Raw genomic sequence first — 20,176 nt, 5'->3', positions numbered from 1 at the left:
GGGGGGAGGGGCTGTGAGCTGTGTGGGGGCAGCGAAGGGCGGGGAGGGGCTGGGGGGAGGGGCAGTGAGCCGGGGGGGAGGGGCTGTGAGCTGTGTGGGGGAAGCGAAGGGCGGGGAGGGGCTGGGGGGAGGGGCAGTGAGCCGGGGGGGAGGGGCTGTGAGCTGTGTGGGGGCAGCGAAGGGCGGGGAGGGGCTGGGGGGAGGGGCCGTGAGCCGGGGGGGAGGGGCTGTGAGCTGTGTGGGGGCAGCGAAGGGCGGGGAGGGGCTGGGGGGAGGGGCTGTGAGCTGTGTGGGGGAAGCGAAGGGCGGGGAGGGGCTGGGGGGAGGGGCAGTGAGCCGGGGGGGAGGGGCTGTGAGCTGTGTGGGGGCAGCGAAGGGCGGGGAGGGGCTGGGGGGAGGGGCAGTGAGCCGGGGGGGAGGGGCTGTGAGCCGTGTGGAGGAAGCGATGAGCGAAGGGCGGGGAGGGGCTGGGGGCGGATGACCCAGAAGGGGGCGGAGTCTGGCAAGGTAGCCCAATGACCGACCCCAGCAATCCTCCGCCCTCAACGGGGGAGGGGCTAAATAATATCACGTGACCCAAGGAGGGGGCCGTGCTGCGCCTTAGCAACGAGGCCTCGGCCCCGCCCCTTAGTAACTACTTCCCGCCTCGCCTCGCCTCGCCCCCCCCAACTCGAGGGAAGGTGACAAGCGACGCTCGCTGCAACGGACGCCGGGTAGTGACGCGAGCACGTACAGTGCGCGTGACGTGCTGCTCCCGGGCGGGCAGGCGGGCGGGGCCGGTTTGAACGCGGAGGAGACGGGGCAGAGCCGGGGCAGGTAACGGGGTCGCGGGGCCGGCCGGGGCCCGCGGGCCGGCCGGGGAGGGGCCTAGGGGGCGGGGCCGGCAGGCCGTGAGGCCCGGCGCGAGGCCTGGGGCTGGGGCGGGGCCGGGGGCCGGCTGAGGCGCCCCCCCCGCCCCCGGGCCGCTGAGCCCTGACGGGCCGGCCTGGGGCAGCAGCGGCCCCCTCCCCGGGCGCGTGTCGCCGCCCAGCGGGCAGGGCCGGTAACGGCCGGGGCGGGGGCGGCGGCCGCGTGAAGCGCCCCGCCGGCGGGGGCCGCGATGGCCGGGCCGTGCGGGCGCCGGGGGCGGAGAGGTGAGAGATGCGGGGGGGGCTGTAGCTGTGCGCGGGGGCGGCGGCGGCGGCGGGACGCTTCCAGCGGCGACCGCCCCCCGCGGGACGATCCTCCTGCCCGGTCCGGCAGCCCTGCAGAGCGGGCGGGTCGCGCTCCTTCGGTCCCGTGTCGGTGTGAAAAAGAGACTCTGAGTGGCCCTGGCTTTTTGCGGAGGCGACTGCCCTGGAGGCTGGTACCGGGAAAGGAGAGGGTGGCTTCTGCTTATGGACGGGGGTGGCGAGCGGCTTCTCCGAGCAGCGGCTGAATGGTTTAGCGGCCTCAGCCCTGCCACCTGCACGCGGTACGGCCCACCAGGAACCCTGCCCCGCAGTGTAGCGGACTATCCTTTTCGGCAGTCTTCGGGGCCAGGGGCAAGAGGGCTGAACCAGCTCATCCCAGACGTCCGGGTGGAAGCGTGCTCGGGGAAGTCTGGGTGGCATCTGCTGATCTGTCTCTCACAAAATACTAAATCCATTCCTCTCCGCTTCCGATGACTTGGGGTATTTCCAGCAGCTAGTTCTGTTACCTGGCCCTGTTAGAATCTGCCCTCTGTCGCAACAGGAGGGTGTAAATCAGGGTGTACGTTACTGTTCTAACCAGTCAAGTCTGTAGCAGATCTTATTCTACCCATATACAACTTTAGTATGAAACTTTAATCTGTGGTTTCTATCTTTCAGAAAATGGCAGTTAATGTGTATTCTACTTCAGTGACCAGTGATAACTTGAGTCGACATGACATGATTGCCTGGATCAACGAGTCTTTGCAGTTGAACCTGACAAAGATTGAACATCTGTGCTCAGGTAAGAGGGCTGATGACAGGGCACGAATAGGGGTTTTAAGAGCATCCAGTAGTCTGTCACTGGATCTTGCTTGATTTGAGGCTTGCTAACCCTGGACCCCAAACTATCTTAGTTGTGAGTGCAAAGGATTGCTTCTATAGCTTTGTGGAAGCTGAAGACTTGTACGCTCCACTCTTAACTTAGCATATAGCCTTGAACTTTCAGCTCATAGCCCTGTTGTCAAACAAAATAGGCAAAAGCTGGAGACTGTAAAACATGGTTATGATACACCTTTACACTGCTACAACTACGTGGTTAGTTAAAATTCTAGTATAGACAAATCCATAATCAGGGTTAATCTGTTGTCTTGCATTATAACTTGGCTGTGACACTGTCTCTGAAACCCTGCATTTAATGTGAAAGTTGTATTCCTCTTAGAAGATTATAGTTTAAGATATAGGACAAAAGTTCAGGGAAGGGAGAATGAAGTGAAATCATTGATGTGGAGAGGGGAAGCTTCCTGGGAGAAACTGAGTTCTAAAGAAGGATTTGAAGTGGATTTCATCAACGGGAAGTAGACTTTCCAAGCATCTTTTCATGCCAACACGAAAAGAAAGACGCAAACTAGATAATGGCCACTGTTTATAGTGGTGGTGGTGACCAACTTCTATGAATAGCTGGTTACTAAAAAGATGAAAAGAAAAGTAAGGTGGCAGGCCTGGGAGGAGTTTAAGGATTGAACTGGGACAGCAGATGGGAAAAATATACTGGTAGAACTTTGAAGGTGAGGTCAAGGAGCTCTAATTTAATGGGGTAAGGAGGCAAAGCCCAACAAGTTGATTTGAGGTGATATAGTTGGAGTTGAGAGGATTTTGATATGGTGGTGTTTTGGATAGACTTGGAGGGGGAGAGAAGGAAGTGTGTTAGGGTTATGGTCCTGAAGAGTCACATTTTAAAGGAGTTAGTTCTGGAAATTGAAACAAAAGGGTGTCTTTTGATGCTGATAAAAATGAAGTAACAGACCTCGAGACAGGATACGGGGAAGGAAAAAAGAGTTGAAGACTAAACCAAGGTTGTGAGCATGGGATACAGGAAAAGTAGTGGTAGATAAGGAAGGTGGAGAGGATCAGGAGAAAATAGTTCAGTTCTAGGAGGTGAGTATGAGACAGTGGCAGGACATCCAGTAGGTGGGAAACATGGAATTTCCTGATTGGACAAAGGAGGGGGAGAAGGAAAGGAGAGTGAGGTGCTATTAATAAGATGCTGCAGAAATGGTCAGCAAGGGTAGAAAGAACCAAAAGTACAGAGTTACAAGAATCAAAGAACTGAGCTGAGTTACCCAGTGTCCAAGGTTTTAAATCAGAATAAGAATAAAGACTTTTGGATTGCTGGTGTCTTTTATTTTGAACTCCATGAGAACCTTGCCCTGGGGAGTGAGAGAACCTACATCAGCTTCTGCAGAATCTTGATTAATTTTTAAAGGTCTTAGATCCTACCACTCACCATTGCAACGAAAAACTTTAAAATGCATACTTGCTCTTAACTGCGTAGTGTCACTTTCCAGTGTCTGAAAACAGACCTCTCCAGTGCTGCTGCTCATTTCTCTACAGCGTGAAATAAGCAAGATGAAACAGCTTTGCTGCTGTTCAATGAAAACTGACTGGTCATGTCAACTTCCTGGGGAATGTCATGAGCAGCAGAGGCAGACACTGGAGTTATTCGCTGAATAGAAGAAAACGATGCTGGAGGGTTCAGTTGCAGATGCTTCTTTCCTACCTTAATTTGCACCATCAGAAGGTTATGGAGAAGGGAGAAGAAGCTCTTTTCCAATAACAGGAGGAGACAGTGGGAGCCCCAAGCAGGAACAGCAGCCTGATTGAAACTCCTGCATTCTTCCCCTTCCTAACAGCTGCAGATGGCATGACTAGACCACACATTAGGACTAAAGGCAAAAGGGAACTTGGAATTCATAGAATCCTAATGTAGTGCCAATCTTTAAAAAAGGGAAGAAGGAGGATCCTGGGAACTAGAGGCCAGTCAGCCTCACCTCAGTCCCGAGAAAAATCATGGAGCAGGTCCTCAAAGAATCAATCCTGAAGCACTTACATGAGAGGAAAGTGATCAGGAACAGTCAGCATGGATTCACCAAGGGAAGGTCATGCCTGACTAATCTAATCGCCTTCTATGATGAGATTACTGGTTCTGTGGATGAAGGGAAAGCAGTGGATGTATTGTTTCTTGACTTTAGCAAAGCTTTTGACACAGTCTCCCACAGTATTCTTGTCAGCAAGTTAAAGAAGTATGGGCTGGATGGATGCACTATAAGGTGGGTAGAAAGTTGGCTAGATTGTCGGGCTCAACGGGTAGTGATCAATGGCTCCATGTCTAGTTGGCAGTGCCCCAGGGGTCGGTCCTGGGGCCGGTTTTGTTCAATATCTTCATAAATGATCTGGAGGATGGTGTGGATTGCACTCTCCGCAAATTTGCGGATGATACTATACTGGGAGGAGTGGTAGATAAGCTGGAGGGCAGGGATAGGATACAGAGGGACCTAGACAAATTGGAGGATTGGGCCAAAAGAAATCTGATGAGGTTCAATAAGGATAAGTGCAGGGTCCTGCACTTAGGACGGAAGAACCCAATGCACAGCTACAGACTAGGGACCGAATGGCTAGGCAGCAGTTCTACGGAAAAGGACCTAGGGGTGACAGTGGACGAGAAGCTGGATATGAGTCAGCAGTGTGCCCTTGTTGCCAAGAAGGCCAATGGCATTTTGGGCTGTATAAGTAGGGGCATAGCGAGCAGATCGAGGGACGTGATCGTCCCCCTCTGTTCGACATTGGTGAGGCCTCATCTGGAGTACTGTGTCCAGTTTTGGGCCCCACACTTCAAGAAGGATGTGGATAAATTGGAGAGAGTCCAGCGAAGGGCAACAAAAATGATTAGGGGTCTGGAACACATGACTTATGAGGAGAGGCTGAGGGAACTGGGGATGTTTAGTCTGTGGAAGAGAAGAATGAGGGGGGATTTGATAGCTGCTTTCAACTACCTGAGAGGTGGTTCCAGAGAGGATGGTTCTAGACTATTCTCAGTGGTAGATGAGGACGGGACAAGGAGTAATGGTCTCAAGTTGCAGTGGGGGAGGTTTAGGTTGGATATTAGGAAAAACATTTTCACTAGGAGGGTGGTGAAACACTGGAATGTGTTACCTAGGGAGGTGGTGGAATCTCCTTCCTTAGAAGTTTTTAAGGTCAGGCTTGACAAAGCCCTGGCTGGGATGATTTAATTGGGGATTGGTTCTGCTTTGCGCAGGGGGTTGGACTAGATGACCTCCTGAGGTCCCTTCCAACCCTGATATTCTATGATTCTATGAATTCTATGTTCTTGGCAGTTAAACGGACTTCTTACAAATTTTCCACAAAAGTGTGCCACCGGTCTTGGTATGACAGTTCAGGGTATTTGGCTTCTGTTGTCACCAGTGAATGTGGACATGGACTCCTTTGGTATATCAGGAAAAAAATAACCCCTCCAAGATAGGCACCTCCCATGTATGTGGCTAGTTCACCTTCCAAACCTATTACCAAATACATATTACCTCTGCAGCCAACTGGAAGGGCTGGCAACTTCTTTTTTGTTAATTAAAATCTTTGCAGAATCTAAGTTAATACTTCCTGGGGAAAGATTTCTATTTTTTTCTGGGTGAGTGGATTTCATCCCCCCCCCGACCCCCAAGTTCTAAATTGTAGTTATGTGGGGACAGGAAGTGAATGAGAGGTCTTTGAGGTGGGTGGAATGAAGCACTGGCTTTTTTGTTACTTTTATTATGTCTGGATTTCTGTTAGGGAGTGAGGATTGATATGGCCTTTTAACTCCCAGGGCACCAAGCACTGTGGATAAGTGCTGTTTGTTTTATTTATTTATTCTAATTTCTAAAATAATCTCAAATTTATTCACTAGTTAGAGAACCAGGTTTTCTTGCCTAGCCGAATATGACTAGTTATCTATCCCACACAACCCCACTGAGTTAATTGTTGAAGTAATGTCATGGTGCAGATCCTAGTTACATGTCCAATGAGTATGCTCACTCAGTGAGTTATGGAGGCAGTGTAATAAGGGTTCAAATCATAACAGGGACCACCTTATAACCTTCATATTTCCCCTCTCTTGCAGTAAATAGTCTGCCCAGGAGTCTCTGATTCTGACTTACTTTGAATAAGATGTTGTAGCCATGTTGGTCCCAGGATATTAGAGAGTCAAGGTGGGTGAGGCAATGTCTTTTATTGGACCAACTTCTGTTGATGAAAGAGACAAGCTTCTGAACTACACCTGAAGAAGAGTTCTGTGTAGCTTGAAAGCTTCTCTATTTCACCAAAAGAAGTTGGTCCAATAAAAGATATGACCTTGCCCAACTTCTCTTTGTATAAGATGGCTTATGGAAACATTCTGTTTTTCTTGGCAGGTGCTGCCTACTGTCAGTTTTTGGACATGCTCTTCCCTGGTTCTGTAGCACTCAAGAAAGTGAAATTTCAAGCAAAGCTGGAACATGAATACATTCAAAACTTCAAGATTCTACAAGCAGGTTTTAAGCGAATGGGTGTTGACAAAGTAAGCTGGAATTGTAATTGGTACTCCTTGCACTTGGGTGCACACATTTTAGTTTCAAGTTATCAGTACTGCCAGCTGCACAGCTGTATGAACCCTATGGCTTAGACCTGGATTTCTGTTTACATCTGGGTGTCTGCCAGTCATCAGCTTAGATGACAGCACTTACCCTTCTGACTTCCCAAAATTGGAAATTGAGCTGCTAGGATTGGATTTCTGGCTCTTACAAACAGAATGAGTTTCACTATCTGAAACATACATGTTTGCTTACAGAATACTGTTACAACTCTTCTGAGGTACTGCAGTTGAGCTTCCTGCTCTGTTTGTGCCAGACGTGGCTACAACCAATTGGTGTGATGGTCCCAAGGACTGCAAGTTTTACTACTTCCCACAAATTCCAAGCTGCTGTAGAGTAGACCTGTGAAAGTGATGCTTCACAGTTTAAATAATCTTTGGTTTCAGAGTAGCAGCTGTGTTAGTCTATATCTATAAAAAGAAAAGGAGTACTTGTGGCACCTTAGAGACTAACACATTAATTAGAGCATAAGCTTTCGTGAGCTACAGCTCACTTCATTGGATGCATACAGTGGAAAATATAGTGGGGAGATTTTATATATGCAGAGAACATGAACCCATTGTTTCATGTTCTCTGCGTATATAAAATCTCCCTGCTATATTTTCCACTGCATGCATCCGATGAAGTGTAGCTCATGAAAGCTTATGCTCTAATAAATTTTAGTCTCTAAGGTGCCACAAGTCCTCCTTTAAATAATCTTTGTGTTCATGGAAAGTGCAGTTTATTCATGTAACGGGTACTGCATAGCAATATCAGTACAAGGTTTCAATATTAACATTTCAATGTTATCTCTTATTTTGAGGGAACCTCATCTAAGGGTGAATTGATAGGTGCACTGACCGGATATAGAGAATGGGCTAAGACTGCTATTTATTTTGTGCAGTTCTTGTTTAGTAAGAACTGGGCTGGACTGCTATGTCTCAGATCACTGAATAACCATCAGATGGCTAGCCTTGGTCATTGCCCATTTGGACTGACCTTCAAGTTTTTAATAATTCTCTATCTCCCTTCTCGCAGGGTGGCGTGCGCTGGGGGAGAGAGGAACCATCCCAAAACTGGGTGTTGAGGAGTGTGGGGGGGGGTGGGCCAACAGGTGAGACTTGGCATGAAGTTAAGATGGTAGAGTAGGGAGAGATGGACAGACTTTATGATAGGAGGAGCAAATTTGACATTGGAACTCACTGCAGAAATTCTTACTACCTAATGGTATAAGATGTGATAGTCGCCACTCAACTTTAAGGGTCCAATTATCTCTCCATTCCAACTAATGGAGAAAAATCTTTGACCACTCCTGCGTTTAAATACATAAGAGAAATCCTCCCTGGATTTAGACTAGAGATTGAATTTACACAATCCTGAGCACAGTCTGTGACTTTGTAGAGCTTGCTCTTTACTCTCAGAATATTTGCCTTCTGTTTAACAAGCTTTATTTCTCCCTCCCCAGATAATCCCTGTGGACAAACTAGTGAAAGGAAAATTTCAGGACAATTTTGAATTTGTTCAATGGTTCAAAAAATTTTTTGACGCAAACTATGATGGGAAAGAGTATGACCCTGTTGCGGCTCGACAAGGCCAAGAAACAGCTCCAGCACCCACCCTTGTTGCTCCAGTACTGAACAAACCCAAGAAAGCTCTCAGTTCCGGCAGTGCAGGTAAAGGAAACATTGAAGATCTTCCGAAAGTCTTTCTAGTTGATAAGAGCTTCAATAACCTAAATAGCAAAACTGACTCATTGCTTAATTTCAGTGCATTAAATTGTGGTAGTTCATAGCTTTCCTCTATTTCACAAAGATTCCAGTCTCTCAAAACACAGAATCAAATCATGATACATATGCCTGAGATCACACTGTAGTGCTAAACTTCTTATTTCATGGAGGATAGGAAGCTCTTTTCCATGTGAGACACTTAATCTGTAGGTTTGGCATGGCAGGCATCTTCAGGTCAGATAGTGTGTAACCATTAGAATTGCTATACCTCTTATAGATGACAGTTTCCTGGGAGCCACAGAAATGAAGGCTGCAAGAACAGACGCTTCTTCCTTAAAGAAAATGGCGATGATTGGTACCAACACCCTTGCCAGGGAGAAGGGACACTTCACATGGGGAGCTTGGGGCATTTCTTGCTGCATTACACTGGCTTTCAAATTCTTCACTGTTCTATCTAAGCATGGATGGAAATAACTCCTGAGGGGACTTGGTTCTAAAAATGATTAGGCTAAGAATTAACACTGCATCTTGCCTTCTAGCTCCTCAAAGGCCCATTGTTACTCAGAGAACCACAGCAGCTCCTAAAACTGGCACTGGAATGGTTAAAAAGGCTCCCGTAGGAATAGTAGAGGATGAATCAGCAGAGCTGATCCAGCAGGTGAGTGTTAAACCTGTGGACTGTCAGGTTAAGTGAAAGTGCTCTAGATTAATCTACCTGAATCTTTATTTAAGTTAAGAAATGACTGGGTCTTGGAAATATAGCAAACAATTCAAATGTTTGTGCAACATGGCATACACACACACTAACTTAAATCTATTACATCCTGATACTTCATCGTACAGCACTGTTGCAGACATCTAGCAGCATTGCAGTTAAACTATGAATGGCTGCTGCTATGCTGCAGTAGTCAGTGTGAGATGTCATGGATCACACTGTTATAAACTAAACTGACCTCATGTAAATGGTAATTTAGCCTCTAAAAGAATAAGGTGGGCAGATGGTTGGGTTTTTACCTGCATGAAGTAGTGATCCCTTAACATTTGCAAAGAGGACCATCCCTCATGTGAATTGGATGTCTAGCACAGAAATAGAACATATATGAAGTAAACTGAGTCTCAGTAATAGACCAGTGCAGGTCTTGATTAGTCCCAAAGTGGTCTCATACATCACGAAAAGCTGCTTTTTTTGTGAACTGTGAGAATCTTGCTTTCTGAGTAAATGCTTTGCAGACTTCTCTCTGGTGGAGAAATGGTCATGTGTGACTCTTTGGCAGATCAATGTATTGAAACTTACTGTTGAAGATCTGGAGAAGGAGAGGGACTTCTACTTCGGCAAACTGAGAAATATCGAATTGATCTGCCAAGAGAACGAAGGGGAGAGTGATCCAGTGTTGCAGAGGATTGTGGAAATTCTTTATGCAACAGATGTAAGTCTGCCTTTACATAAGCTACTAGTTGGCAAGCGAGTGAATTTTCTCTAACTAGAAGTCTTCCATGAAGCCAGTGTCAAATCTTGCTTTCTTCTATGTGCTTTGGGGCAGGCATCTTTTGTACTAAAGCTCTAGATAGTATCCTTGTGGTTACGCAGGAGTTTCAGTTTGAATGGAAAAATACTTGAAATTCTGTGACAATTGGATCCAAGATTTGAGAGGGAAAATCTTTCTAGTATTGTGTCTGGTCTTTCATAAGTGAGTGTATACCTCCTTGACAGTATCCCAAGTAAAACTGTAGGGAAGGGTATGTGCAACCAGCTGGATCAGTGGGCCTCATTTGACATCTGCTTCCATTAATACATTCTTTCTTTCCCCCTTCAGGAAGGCTTTGTGATACCTGACGAAGGAGCACCACAAGAGGAACAAGAAGAGTATTAACAGTCCACATACTGTACCAGCAGAGCAGGAACATCAGAATTCTTTGCCCCAAATCATGTGCTTAACTGTAAAATACTCCACTTTATTATTCTTAGAGGACTCACTGGTTTCTTTTCGTAAGCAAAAAGTACCTCTTCTTAAAGTGCACTTTGCAGAAGTTTTACTCTTTTCCAATGGGTTTGAGTTAGGAGCTCTTTTTCACTTCGTAGCAGAACAGTATTAACATCTAGTTGGTATATTTAGGGAACAAGAGGTTGAATATTTTGAAGCTTGCTGCGGAATTGTTTGGTTGCTGGTTAAACATTGGTTTGTGGAAAGTCTTTTCTTCTGTATCTTACTGAGGTGGAGTGTGTAGTAGAGAAACTAATGACTGACTCACTGAAAGATTGAGTTAATGTGAAATTGCGGCAGAGAACTTCTAATAAAAATGCCTTAAGAGTATTTAAAATATGCTTCCATATGCCAAATTATAAAGTGATGTGACAGGAGATTTTATGTGCTTCATAATGGGGTAAGAAAGTGTCTACGTTACACTGCTGTCTGGGAGGCCTTGTGTGGCAATGTGACTACTCAAAAGGGGCTAGTAAAATAAAACTTCATCCTTGTGTAAAGTCGCTTACTAAGTGGTTAGTTCTCAATGACAAAATAGGCTTTAATGTTGCCCATCATAAGATTGGGAGGGAGTATGAAGAGCTCAGACAAACGTACAAATTATCTTGAGTGCTAAATCTTTCTCTGACATTGTGACTAACAACTTTGCCAAACCCGTGAACTATATTTTCTGAGAAATAACATGTATCTAGTCGTATTGCCTAGAAGGTTCTTCAAAAGTTTCTCACTTCACTCTCTGGATCATTTTTCTACTTGTCCTGTCTCCCTCTATTTTTGTGGTGTCCTTTCTGGTATGTTTGTTTCTGTTTCCCATTCTCTCCCCCGTCCTAGAGTACTGGTTAAATCAATGGACCTAACAGAACCTGCCTTATGCAAGTGTCTGTTGTATTAAAGGGAGTGAGCGGGTTGAGGCTTTACCTATTTTGTGCCTGTTGGGAAGTCTTCCTCAGCTCTTGGTGTATCTTAATAGTGATACTTGCCAGTACAGTAACCTTCTGGGGACAAAAAATGTGTTAGCTAATAGAAAAGCTAATGTTGCTGCAGAAAATACAGTACCCAGACTAACTTTAATATTAATATTTAAGATACTTTATTCTTGAACTGTCCCTTCCTTTGCTATCAAGTTCCTCTCATTGCTGTTTGTGTTTGGCAAGATCCCACAGGACACATGATCCACCCACCCTGAGTCTGATCAGTCCTGATGTGCTTGTATGCATTTGTTTCTGGTTGTAGCTTGTCCTAAAATGTGTGTAGAAGGCGAGCATTTTATGGTAACTGTTGTGTAGTGCATGAATCTTTGTGAAGTTCAGAGGAAAACCCAATTTCAGTGAATGCCAAAAATAAAATAAAATGCAAGTAACTAGCCATTGTTTAAAATTGCAGTGGTGCTATTTCTCTTGTGGCCTTCTAGACTTTTGTTGCCCTAAAATTCCATTTTACTGAAAAACCATATTCCACCTGGATTTTTCTTGACAGGGTTTTTTCTACTTTAAGCCGTTTCTAAATAAAGTTCTGTATTTCAAGAGTGTCATGTCTGCTGGAGTCGTCCTGTTCTGGGGATGTGATTAGACTAAGCAAAGGATCCTGGTATTTTCAGTCTGAAGCTACACTACTTGCCGCGTTGGCCTTCATCCTCAAATCATAGCTCCATTCCTTGCTCAGATTACTGCTGCATTGATTTATCTTGGGGCTCCCCTGTATCCTGTTGGGAGAGAACTTCTTTTGGTATTTTAGGCTTACAGTGAATACAAATCATAGTTTGACTGTGGGCTTCCCCTTCCTTGGGTGTAATGTAGTGGAGCAGTGTAACAGCAACATTTGGTCTGTTTCTCTGTATCTAACTCATGAAGTCTAATGCATTGCATTACGAGAACACCAAAGTTAAAAGAATACCATGTTTTTGACCTTAGGTTCAGTCACCGGCCTCTCTGAGCAAACATCTCTTTTAATTTAGTCATCTTGTTAAACTTGCCGTTAGTTTCAGTGAGCCAAGCCTTAATGTTAGACAAGTACTAACTAGCTTCTGCAGAAACAAATGCTAATGTGGCATGTCTTGCCTTTTAAATTCTGATAAATCCCCCAAAGTCCTGCCAGTATTCATGCTGGCAGACTTTTGGAATGGTCCATAGAGGTCTTATCCTAAGGAATAGTTACTGATGGCAACAAAACCAGTACTGCAGTGTGAAAGTGCATTGGTAAAATGGGGTTTTGATGCACATAAAATCTTCTCTACTATTACTTCTTTGGTATGAGGTCAAAAACTTACTATCTTTCTTTTGATAACTGTGTAGATCACTGTTATCCTTTCTGCATACTCGAGGCAAAATAGCAACATGTGGCTTGTGTGACCTGCCGTGGGAAATTACATTTGTAGGCTTTACACATTTTGTGAAGAGTCAGCTACGTGCTATGGATCATTGTGGTTTTACCTCTGTATCACAAGATCCTACCTGGTGAGGAGCAAGGATGGATCCATGTTTACCATGACACTAGATGAGTTGTGCTGTGATCAATTTGACCTCTGCTTCTGCCAAAAGCAAACAGATCTCTTAGGTTAAAAGGGAAGGAATAATTGGAATTGTGCTCCTTGACCACAAAATAGTCAAATGTCTAGTTGGTATCCAATGAGTCTACACAACGCAATGTGGAAACTTTCAGTCTTGCAAGTCAAAGTCCTATGAAATTCCAGACTGCTGCATCATTCCCTAATATACCAAGAAATGACAAGTCATAAATAGAATTTGGAAATCCATAATACAGGTAACTTATTTACAAGTTTGTATCATAGACTTTTTTGGCAGTCTTTTATAATTTCGTTGCTGGAAAGAAAATAACCAGAATAAACTTAAAACTCAAGTGGCTACTCTGCTGACCTGGTACAGCATTGGCTGATAGATGTTAAGTGCTTTTCTGCCGGAATGACTATTTCAGAAAACAAACAACCAACCTTTCTTAGATTTAGTTTTATCAGTTATGTGAAACAAAATGGAACAACCAAAAGCTTATATCTATCTTTCTGTACCCAATGTGTCTTACAGGTGTGCACTCTGATTTTTTAACTTAATTGTTCAATCTTTGCAAAATTCCTGGTTTGCAATGACAATTCTTACTGTAACTGTTAAAAGGCTCCAAATAAAAGCCAAGAATTTACATCACTCATTTGTCTTAATATTTAATGTGACCACTGTTGCACTGACAAATGATATCCTGTTTTTGCTTTTGATGTTAGCACTCAATAACACATTTATAGAATTAGCTGAAGTTGAACTAGTACTTGGGGATCCTCTTAGGCTAGTGGTTTGAGCACCACTGGGAGCTAGGAACTAGTTCTGATCATAGGTTTCAGAGTAGCAGCCGTGTTAGTCTGTATTCGCAAAAAGAAAAGGAGGACTTGTGGCACCTTAGAGACTAACAAATTTATTTGAGCATAAGCTTTCGTGAGCTGCAGCTCACTTCATCGGATGCATGGAGCTCACAAAAGCTTATGCTCAAATAACTTTGTTAGTCTCTAAGGTGCCACAAGTCCTTCTTTAGTTCTGATCATAGCTCTCTTCCCCCTACTGTGCTTACTAAGATGTGGCTATATCTCAGAGGGTTTGAGGATTAGCTGGGAATTGTTTGTACAGTGCTCTGACTGGAACTACGCAAGTCTTAAGAACCCAGTGTAAAGAAAAATGGCACCATGCAATGCTCTATGGATTTCTGAGCTTAATAATGAAAATTCTGTAGCTATTCCCATCGTTGGTGTAAACAGCTCATCTACACTTGTGCAATTAAGAAAATAACTTGGCCCGTTGTGCAGGAACTCTTAAACTCGAGTCCAATTGCTTCTACAGCACTGAAGGCATAATGTGTAAGTACTGAAGTCTTCTAATACTGTCCACGCATGGTTTGCAATACATCTACTCTGGCAAAATGGGGCTCTTCAACAGATGCCTGCCATGTGATTATAGTCTTGTGATACGGAGCAGAGGATGACAGCCGCCCACCTAGTCACTGTGAGAGAAACTCCTACTGCATTTTGGTTAAAAGAGGGTGCCATTCCCTTGTTTTTGGAAATTGCTTGACTTTCCAGAGCAGCTTCATTACACCTGTACAAAAGATGGCAGCAAACTGGTGTGGGTTCCAGAGCAGCATAGCTTAGGTGTGATGCTTTAAGCTTAGAATTGCCAGGTGTAAAATCATGGCTGAGTTTTTTTCCTTCTCCTTTGCTGCTTTTTCTTACAAGTTGGGTGGTATAATTGATTCAAAAATTATTCTCAGAGTTCCATCTTTGAAAGATAACTTAATTTTTCCCTTTGCAGATCATCTTTGGGTTTTGATGTATGAAGATTCGAAAACTTAAAAAAAAAATTAAAATAAAAACCTGAGCTCTTATCCAGATAAATTATGTGTTGGTGGAGGATCCCTAATGGCCTGTGTGCATTCTTCTGCTTTTCTCCCTTCCCTGGTGATAGGACTCTTCTCAGGATTAGTGCAGTGTCTGTGTCTTGTTCTCCCTGTGTTATGGTGGAAGAGCTTTATGAAAGAGGGTGATCTAGCAACACCTCTTGCTCATTAACAATTCCTGTAAAGTTGGGATGGGAGTTAGGATTGGTGCTTGCGGGCCCACGATTGGATTCTGCAGCCACTTGTTTTATTAGGTGGGGGTAGTTTCTGCCATCTATAATGATTGAATAGAAGGTTTTCTGCTTCCTTTACTATGGTGGCGTATTCCTATGGAAAGCATTTGTGCTGTTATTAGATGGGTTCAGAGCACACTTTGTCCCCCTGACATTCTAGCTTTCTTTTTATGGGCTTCATTGCCTGATTCTCAATGGTGAACTTTGGTGATTTTCCTGCCCTGAGAGGGGGAAGCTTGATGTTAGTGGTCATCTGGTAATCCTACTGTTCTATTAGCTTGTTAGCCCCTTGGTCTCACAACTGGGCAGTTTTCCTTCCTAGTGTGTCTTGAAATCTTAGGATAAAACATTTTCACAGACCAGTCTGCTTTAGTGGTTCATTCATAAGAGTGGTCTGTGAAAATGTTTTATCCTAAGTTTTCAAGACACACAAGGAAGGAAGTTTTCAAGACACACAGTATGGCCAATGTTCCATGTTGCCTAGTATCCTGTCTTCTGACAGTGGCTGGTGCCAGATGCTTCACGGGTTAATGAACAGAACATGGACATTCAATCAAGTGATCCATCCCCTGTCACCCAGTCCCAGCTTCTGGCAAACAGAGGCTAAGGACACCATCCCTGCCCAGCCTGGCTAATAGCCATTGATGGACCTATCCTCCTTGAATTTCAGTTCTTTTTTGAACCCTGTTATAGTCTTGACCTTCACAGTATCTTCTGGCAAAGCGTTCCACAGGTTGACTGTGTGGTATGTGAAGAAATACTTCCTTTTGTTTGTTTTAAACATGCTGCCTATTATTTTCACTTGGTGACCCCTAGTTCTTGTGTTATGAGAGTGAGTAAGTAACACTTATTTACTTTCTACACACCAGTCATGATTTTATTAGACCTCAGTCATATCCCCCCCCCCTTAGTCATTTCTTTTCCAAGCTGAAAAGTCCCAGTCTTATTAATCTCCCCTCATACGGAAGCTGTTCCATACCCCTAATAATTTTTGTTGCCCTTTACTGAACCTTTTCCAATTCCAATACATCTGCACGCAGTATTCAAGAGGTGGGCATACCATGGATTTATATAGAGGTAATATGAGCTTTTCTGTCTTATTATCTATTCCTTTCTTAACGATGCCCAACTTTCCGTTTGATTTTTTGACTGCCGCTCCACACTGAGTGGATGTTTTTAGAGAACGATCCACAATGACTTCAAGATCTTTCTTGAGTGGTAACAGCTAATTTAGATCCCATCATTTTATATGTATAGTTGAGATTGTTTTCCAACATATGTTCTCTGCACATATCAACATTGAATTTCATCTGCCGTTTTGTTGCCAAGTCACCCAGTTTTGTGAGATCCCTTTGTAACTCTTGGCAGTCAGCAACTACTCAAGATAGTAGTTTTGTATCCTCTGTAAACTTTGCCACCTTACTCTTTACCTCCATTCCTGTATCATTTATGAATGTTGAACAGTATATTCTCCGGATGGGATGGGTGAAGACCTTGGTATTTGGTGGTTGGAGCTGGAGAGTGGGATATGTGTGATATCCTAAATAGCAATACATACCAAAAATTGGAGACAGCCTGGGTAAAACCTATAGCTTTTATATTAGACAAGGAAATGGGAGGTTTAAAACTCATTTTGGAAACCCCTACTTCACTCAACTAGCTGAATTAATAGTTGGAATTAAAAAATAATTTGTGAAAAGGATGTGGGTGTTGAATCTTTATCTAGAGGCCAAGAACTTCCAGTGCACAAGTCGGCATTGTCCGAGAGAGGCTTCAACCCAAACAGGTACAAAGCTAAATTTGACCTTCCTGATATTACGAAAGTGAAGGGAAAAAACCCTTTGTTTAAGGTTGAAGCAGCCACCTTATTTCTACATCGTATAGAAGTAAAATATTGGCACAAACCCATTCTTTGCCTGCCGGCCATAGAGACGTGATCTGGAAGACAGTGGTGTTTGTCAGAAGATGTGCTTCTCTCTTTAAAGCAAATTTTTCTTAGTAAGCTTGGCTAGCTTTCAAACAGCAGCCTTTTAAAAATCTGTGGCTGACCTGTCAGGAAATGTAGAAAACAGGAACTGAGGGTGCTTTTTCTGAGGTCTGCAAGAAATTTCAGCAAGGCCCCGGAAGAGTGATGTCCGTTTGCAAAGTAGCTTCATAAACTGGTTGCCTCTTAATCTTCCAGGATCTCTCTGAATCTACTGCTGTTCCAATGTGAGCTACAAGAACAGTAAAGCTTCCTGGATAAAATAATGTGGGATAACATTAACATAAGTCTCAACATAACCTCAACTTCATGATTCAATATTTTATATCAAATAAACAAGCAGCAAGTTTGCCTAAGATGGAGGGACAATTGAGGTGAGATCAGCTCAAAAAAATCTAAATACAAACTTCATTTCTGCTTGGCTTTCTCTCAATCATCCTGTCACTGGAAGGTGAGGGGCTGGTTTAATGACCAAGACCAATGGGAGTCCTGACTATGGATCCATTGCAGAGACTGCTCTCCTAGCAGTCCTTGAAAAGGGCAGGAAAAGGAAAGGATCTCTAGCCATAAATCCCTGGAAATGGCCTCTGCTATGTTCCTCTCTTGTGTTCTATGGATCCTTTGTAGAGCTCCTGCCTCAAGTCATCTCTGGTGCATACATGTGCATGTGTTGCTCCTGATGGCGCAATTGAAGAGGAATTCCCTCTCCTCATCCAGCTACTTTGACGGAGAGGGATAGTAATGGGCTGCTCCGTGGCTTCTTGGCATGGAGACCTCCACCCAGCCTTTCTAAGGAAGAGAACCCCTTCCAACAGAGGCTGGGGAAAGAAGTCTGCCTGATGTTCTGTGGGTGATGTCACAAATCCAGAGGTGACATCATAGTTGAGTTTGCTGAGGGCCTTGGGCTGGAAGTCCCCAGTGGATACACAGCAGGAGCAGGAACAGGGAGAATGTCTACTTCTGAGAAGCTGAGCAGCTTTTTGGTGGGCTCAGAGACTCATAGGATCAGTATTCATCCCTCTGTGGCATGGTGAGTGATGAAAGACAGGACACCCAAGGAACTTTTTGCTTCTCACAATACCTAGTTAATTTATTGCTTCTTCTCTGAGCCACCCTCCAGTATAGTAAACCCTTCTCTTAATCCATCCTGCTTCCTTGCTAGGATGATGTAGTAAATTAATGTGTAAGTGCACTGAAATTCTCCCCTAATTTCCCCATCTGTAAAATGGGAATAAAAATGTCTCTACCTTCTTGGGGCATTGTAAGGGTTAATTCAAACTTGTAAAACACCGAAGGGCCTGCACATGCAGTTCCTATTGACTTTAGCTGGACTTTCTGCATATGTCTGAAAATCAGGCCTTAAATGACTTCAATTCAAGGTCAAGGTCAGGGATCTCAAACTCAAATCACTACAAGGGCCACTACATTGGAATTAATTGATAAACTTAACAGTAACAAGTCACCAGGACCAGATGGCATTCACTTCAAGAGTTCTGAAAGAACTCAAATGTGAAATCGCGGAGCTATTAACTGTGGTTTGTAACCTGTCCTTTAAATCAGCTTCTGTACCCAATGACTGGAAGATAGCTAATGTAACGCCAATATTTATAAAGGGCTCTAGAGGTGATCCCGGCAATTACAGACAGGTAAGTCTAACATCCGTACCGGGCAAATTAGTTGAAACAATAGGAAAGACACACAGAACATAAATTGTTGGGCAAAAGTCAATATGGGTTCTGTAAGGGAGATTGTGTCTTACTAATCGATTAGAGTTCTTTGAAGGGGTCAACAAACGAGGACAAGGGGGATCCAGTGGACATAGTGTACTTAGATTTCCAGAAAGCCTTTGAGAAGGTCACTCACCAAAGGCTCTTAAGTAAATTAAGTAGTCATGGGATAAGTGGGAAGATCCTTTCATGGATTGAGAACTGGTTAAAAGACAGGGAACAAAGGGTAGGAATAAATGGTAAATTTTCAGAATGGAGAGGGGTAACTAGTGTTGTTCCCCAAGGGTCAGTCCTAGGACCAATCCTATTCAACCTATTCATAAATGATCTGGAGAAAGGGGTAAACAGGGAGGTGGCAGTTTGCAGATGATACTAAACTGCTCAAGATAGTTAAGACCAAAGCAGGCTGTGAAGAACTTCAAAAAGATCTCACAAAACTAAGTGATTGGGCAACAAAATAGCAAATGAAATTTAATGTGGATAAATGTAAAGTAATGCACATTGGAAAAAATAACCCCAACTATCCATACAATATGATGGGGGCTAGTTTAGCTACAATTAATCAGGAAAGAGATCTTGGAGTCATTGTGGTTAGTTCTCTGAAGATGTCTACACAGTGTGCAGCGGCAGTCAAAAAAGCAAACAGGATGTTACGAATCATTGAAAAAGAGATAGAGAATAAGACTGAGAATATCTTATTGCCCTTATATAAAGCCATGGTATGCCCACATCTTGAATACTGCATACAGATGTGGTCCCATCATCTCAAAAAAAATATACTGGCATTAGAAAAGGTTCAGAAAAGGGCAACCAAAATGATTAGGGGTTTGGAATGGGTCTCATATGAGGAGAGATTAAAGAGGCTAGGACTTTTCAGCTTGGAAAAGAGGAGACTAAGGGGGGATATGATCAAGGTCTATAAAATCATGAGTGGTGTGGAGAAAGTGAATAAGGAAAAGTTATTTACTTGTTCCCATAATATAAGAACTAGGGGCCACCAAATGAAATTAATGGGCAGCAGGTTTAAAACAAACAAAAGGAAGTTCTGCACACAGTCAACTTGTAGAACTCCTTGCCTGAGGAGGTTGTGAAGGCTAGGACTATAACAGGGCTTAAAGGAGAACTGGATAAATTCATGGAGGTTAAGTCCATTAATGGCTATTAGCCAGCATGGGTAAGGAATGGTGTCCCCAGCCTTTGTTTGTCAGAGGGTGGAGATGGATGGCAGGAGAAAGATCACTCGATCATTACCTGTTAGGTTCACTCCCTCTGGGGCACCTGGCATTGGCCACTGTTGGCAGACAGGATACTGGGCTGGATGGACCTGTGGTCTGACCCAGTTTGGCTGTTCTTATCTACATTGGCCTGAGGGCCACATCACTGACACTTTTTCATATAAAGATACAAAAGCCCCCTCCTCTGCCTCCAGCCCTGCCCCCACTCCTTCCCTTTCATGAGGCCCTGCCCCTTCCCTGCTCACATTCCAACCCCTTCCCCAAAATCCCCACCCCAACTCTGCCCCCTCCCTGCCCCTATTCCAGCCCC

General features: G+C 44.2%; 1 protein-coding gene across 2 annotated transcripts; it reads left to right on the top strand.

Moving 5' to 3' along the window:
- The first annotated feature begins 662 nt into the window (after positions 1-662).
- MAPRE1 (microtubule associated protein RP/EB family member 1) lies at positions 663-13,453 on the top strand. Of its 2 annotated transcripts, none has more exons than XM_048819990.2 (7): positions 663-816; positions 1,830-1,953; positions 6,392-6,537; positions 8,055-8,262; positions 8,856-8,974; positions 9,591-9,743; positions 10,131-13,453. In XM_048819990.2, exons 2-7 carry the CDS (start codon positions 1,833-1,835, stop codon positions 10,185-10,187), a joined length of 804 nt encoding a protein of 267 aa, XP_048675947.1. In that variant the 5' UTR covers positions 663-816; positions 1,830-1,832; the 3' UTR covers positions 10,188-13,453. The 2 variants fall into 2 exon arrangements, with proteins under 2 accessions (XP_048675947.1, XP_048675949.1); XM_048819992.2 differs by having other exon boundaries at positions 698-812.
- Positions 13,454-20,176: the final 6,723 nt, after the last annotated feature.

Source organism: Caretta caretta, chromosome 13 (assembly GCF_965140235.1).
Source record: "Caretta caretta isolate rCarCar2 chromosome 13, rCarCar1.hap1, whole genome shotgun sequence".
Taxonomy (NCBI): domain Eukaryota; kingdom Metazoa; phylum Chordata; order Testudines; family Cheloniidae; genus Caretta; species Caretta caretta.
Note: the sequence above shows the minus strand (reverse complement) of the source record. Positions and strands in the feature narration are given on the sequence as shown.

What these genes read in the sequence shown, in the direction of transcription:
- MAPRE1 (XM_048819990.2), top strand. Translation starts at nt 1,833, where the DNA reads ATGGCAGTTAATGTGTATTCTACTTCAGTGACCAGTGATAACTTGAGT. An exon ending in GATTGAACATCTGTGCTCAG is followed by an intron (nt 1,954 to 6,391) that starts GTAAGAGGGCTG and finishes TTTTCTTGGCAG; the next exon opens with GTGCTGCCTACTGTCAGTTT. An exon ending in TCTCAGTTCCGGCAGTGCAG is followed by an intron (nt 8,263 to 8,855) that starts GTAAAGGAAACA and finishes CTTGCCTTCTAG; the next exon opens with CTCCTCAAAGGCCCATTGTT.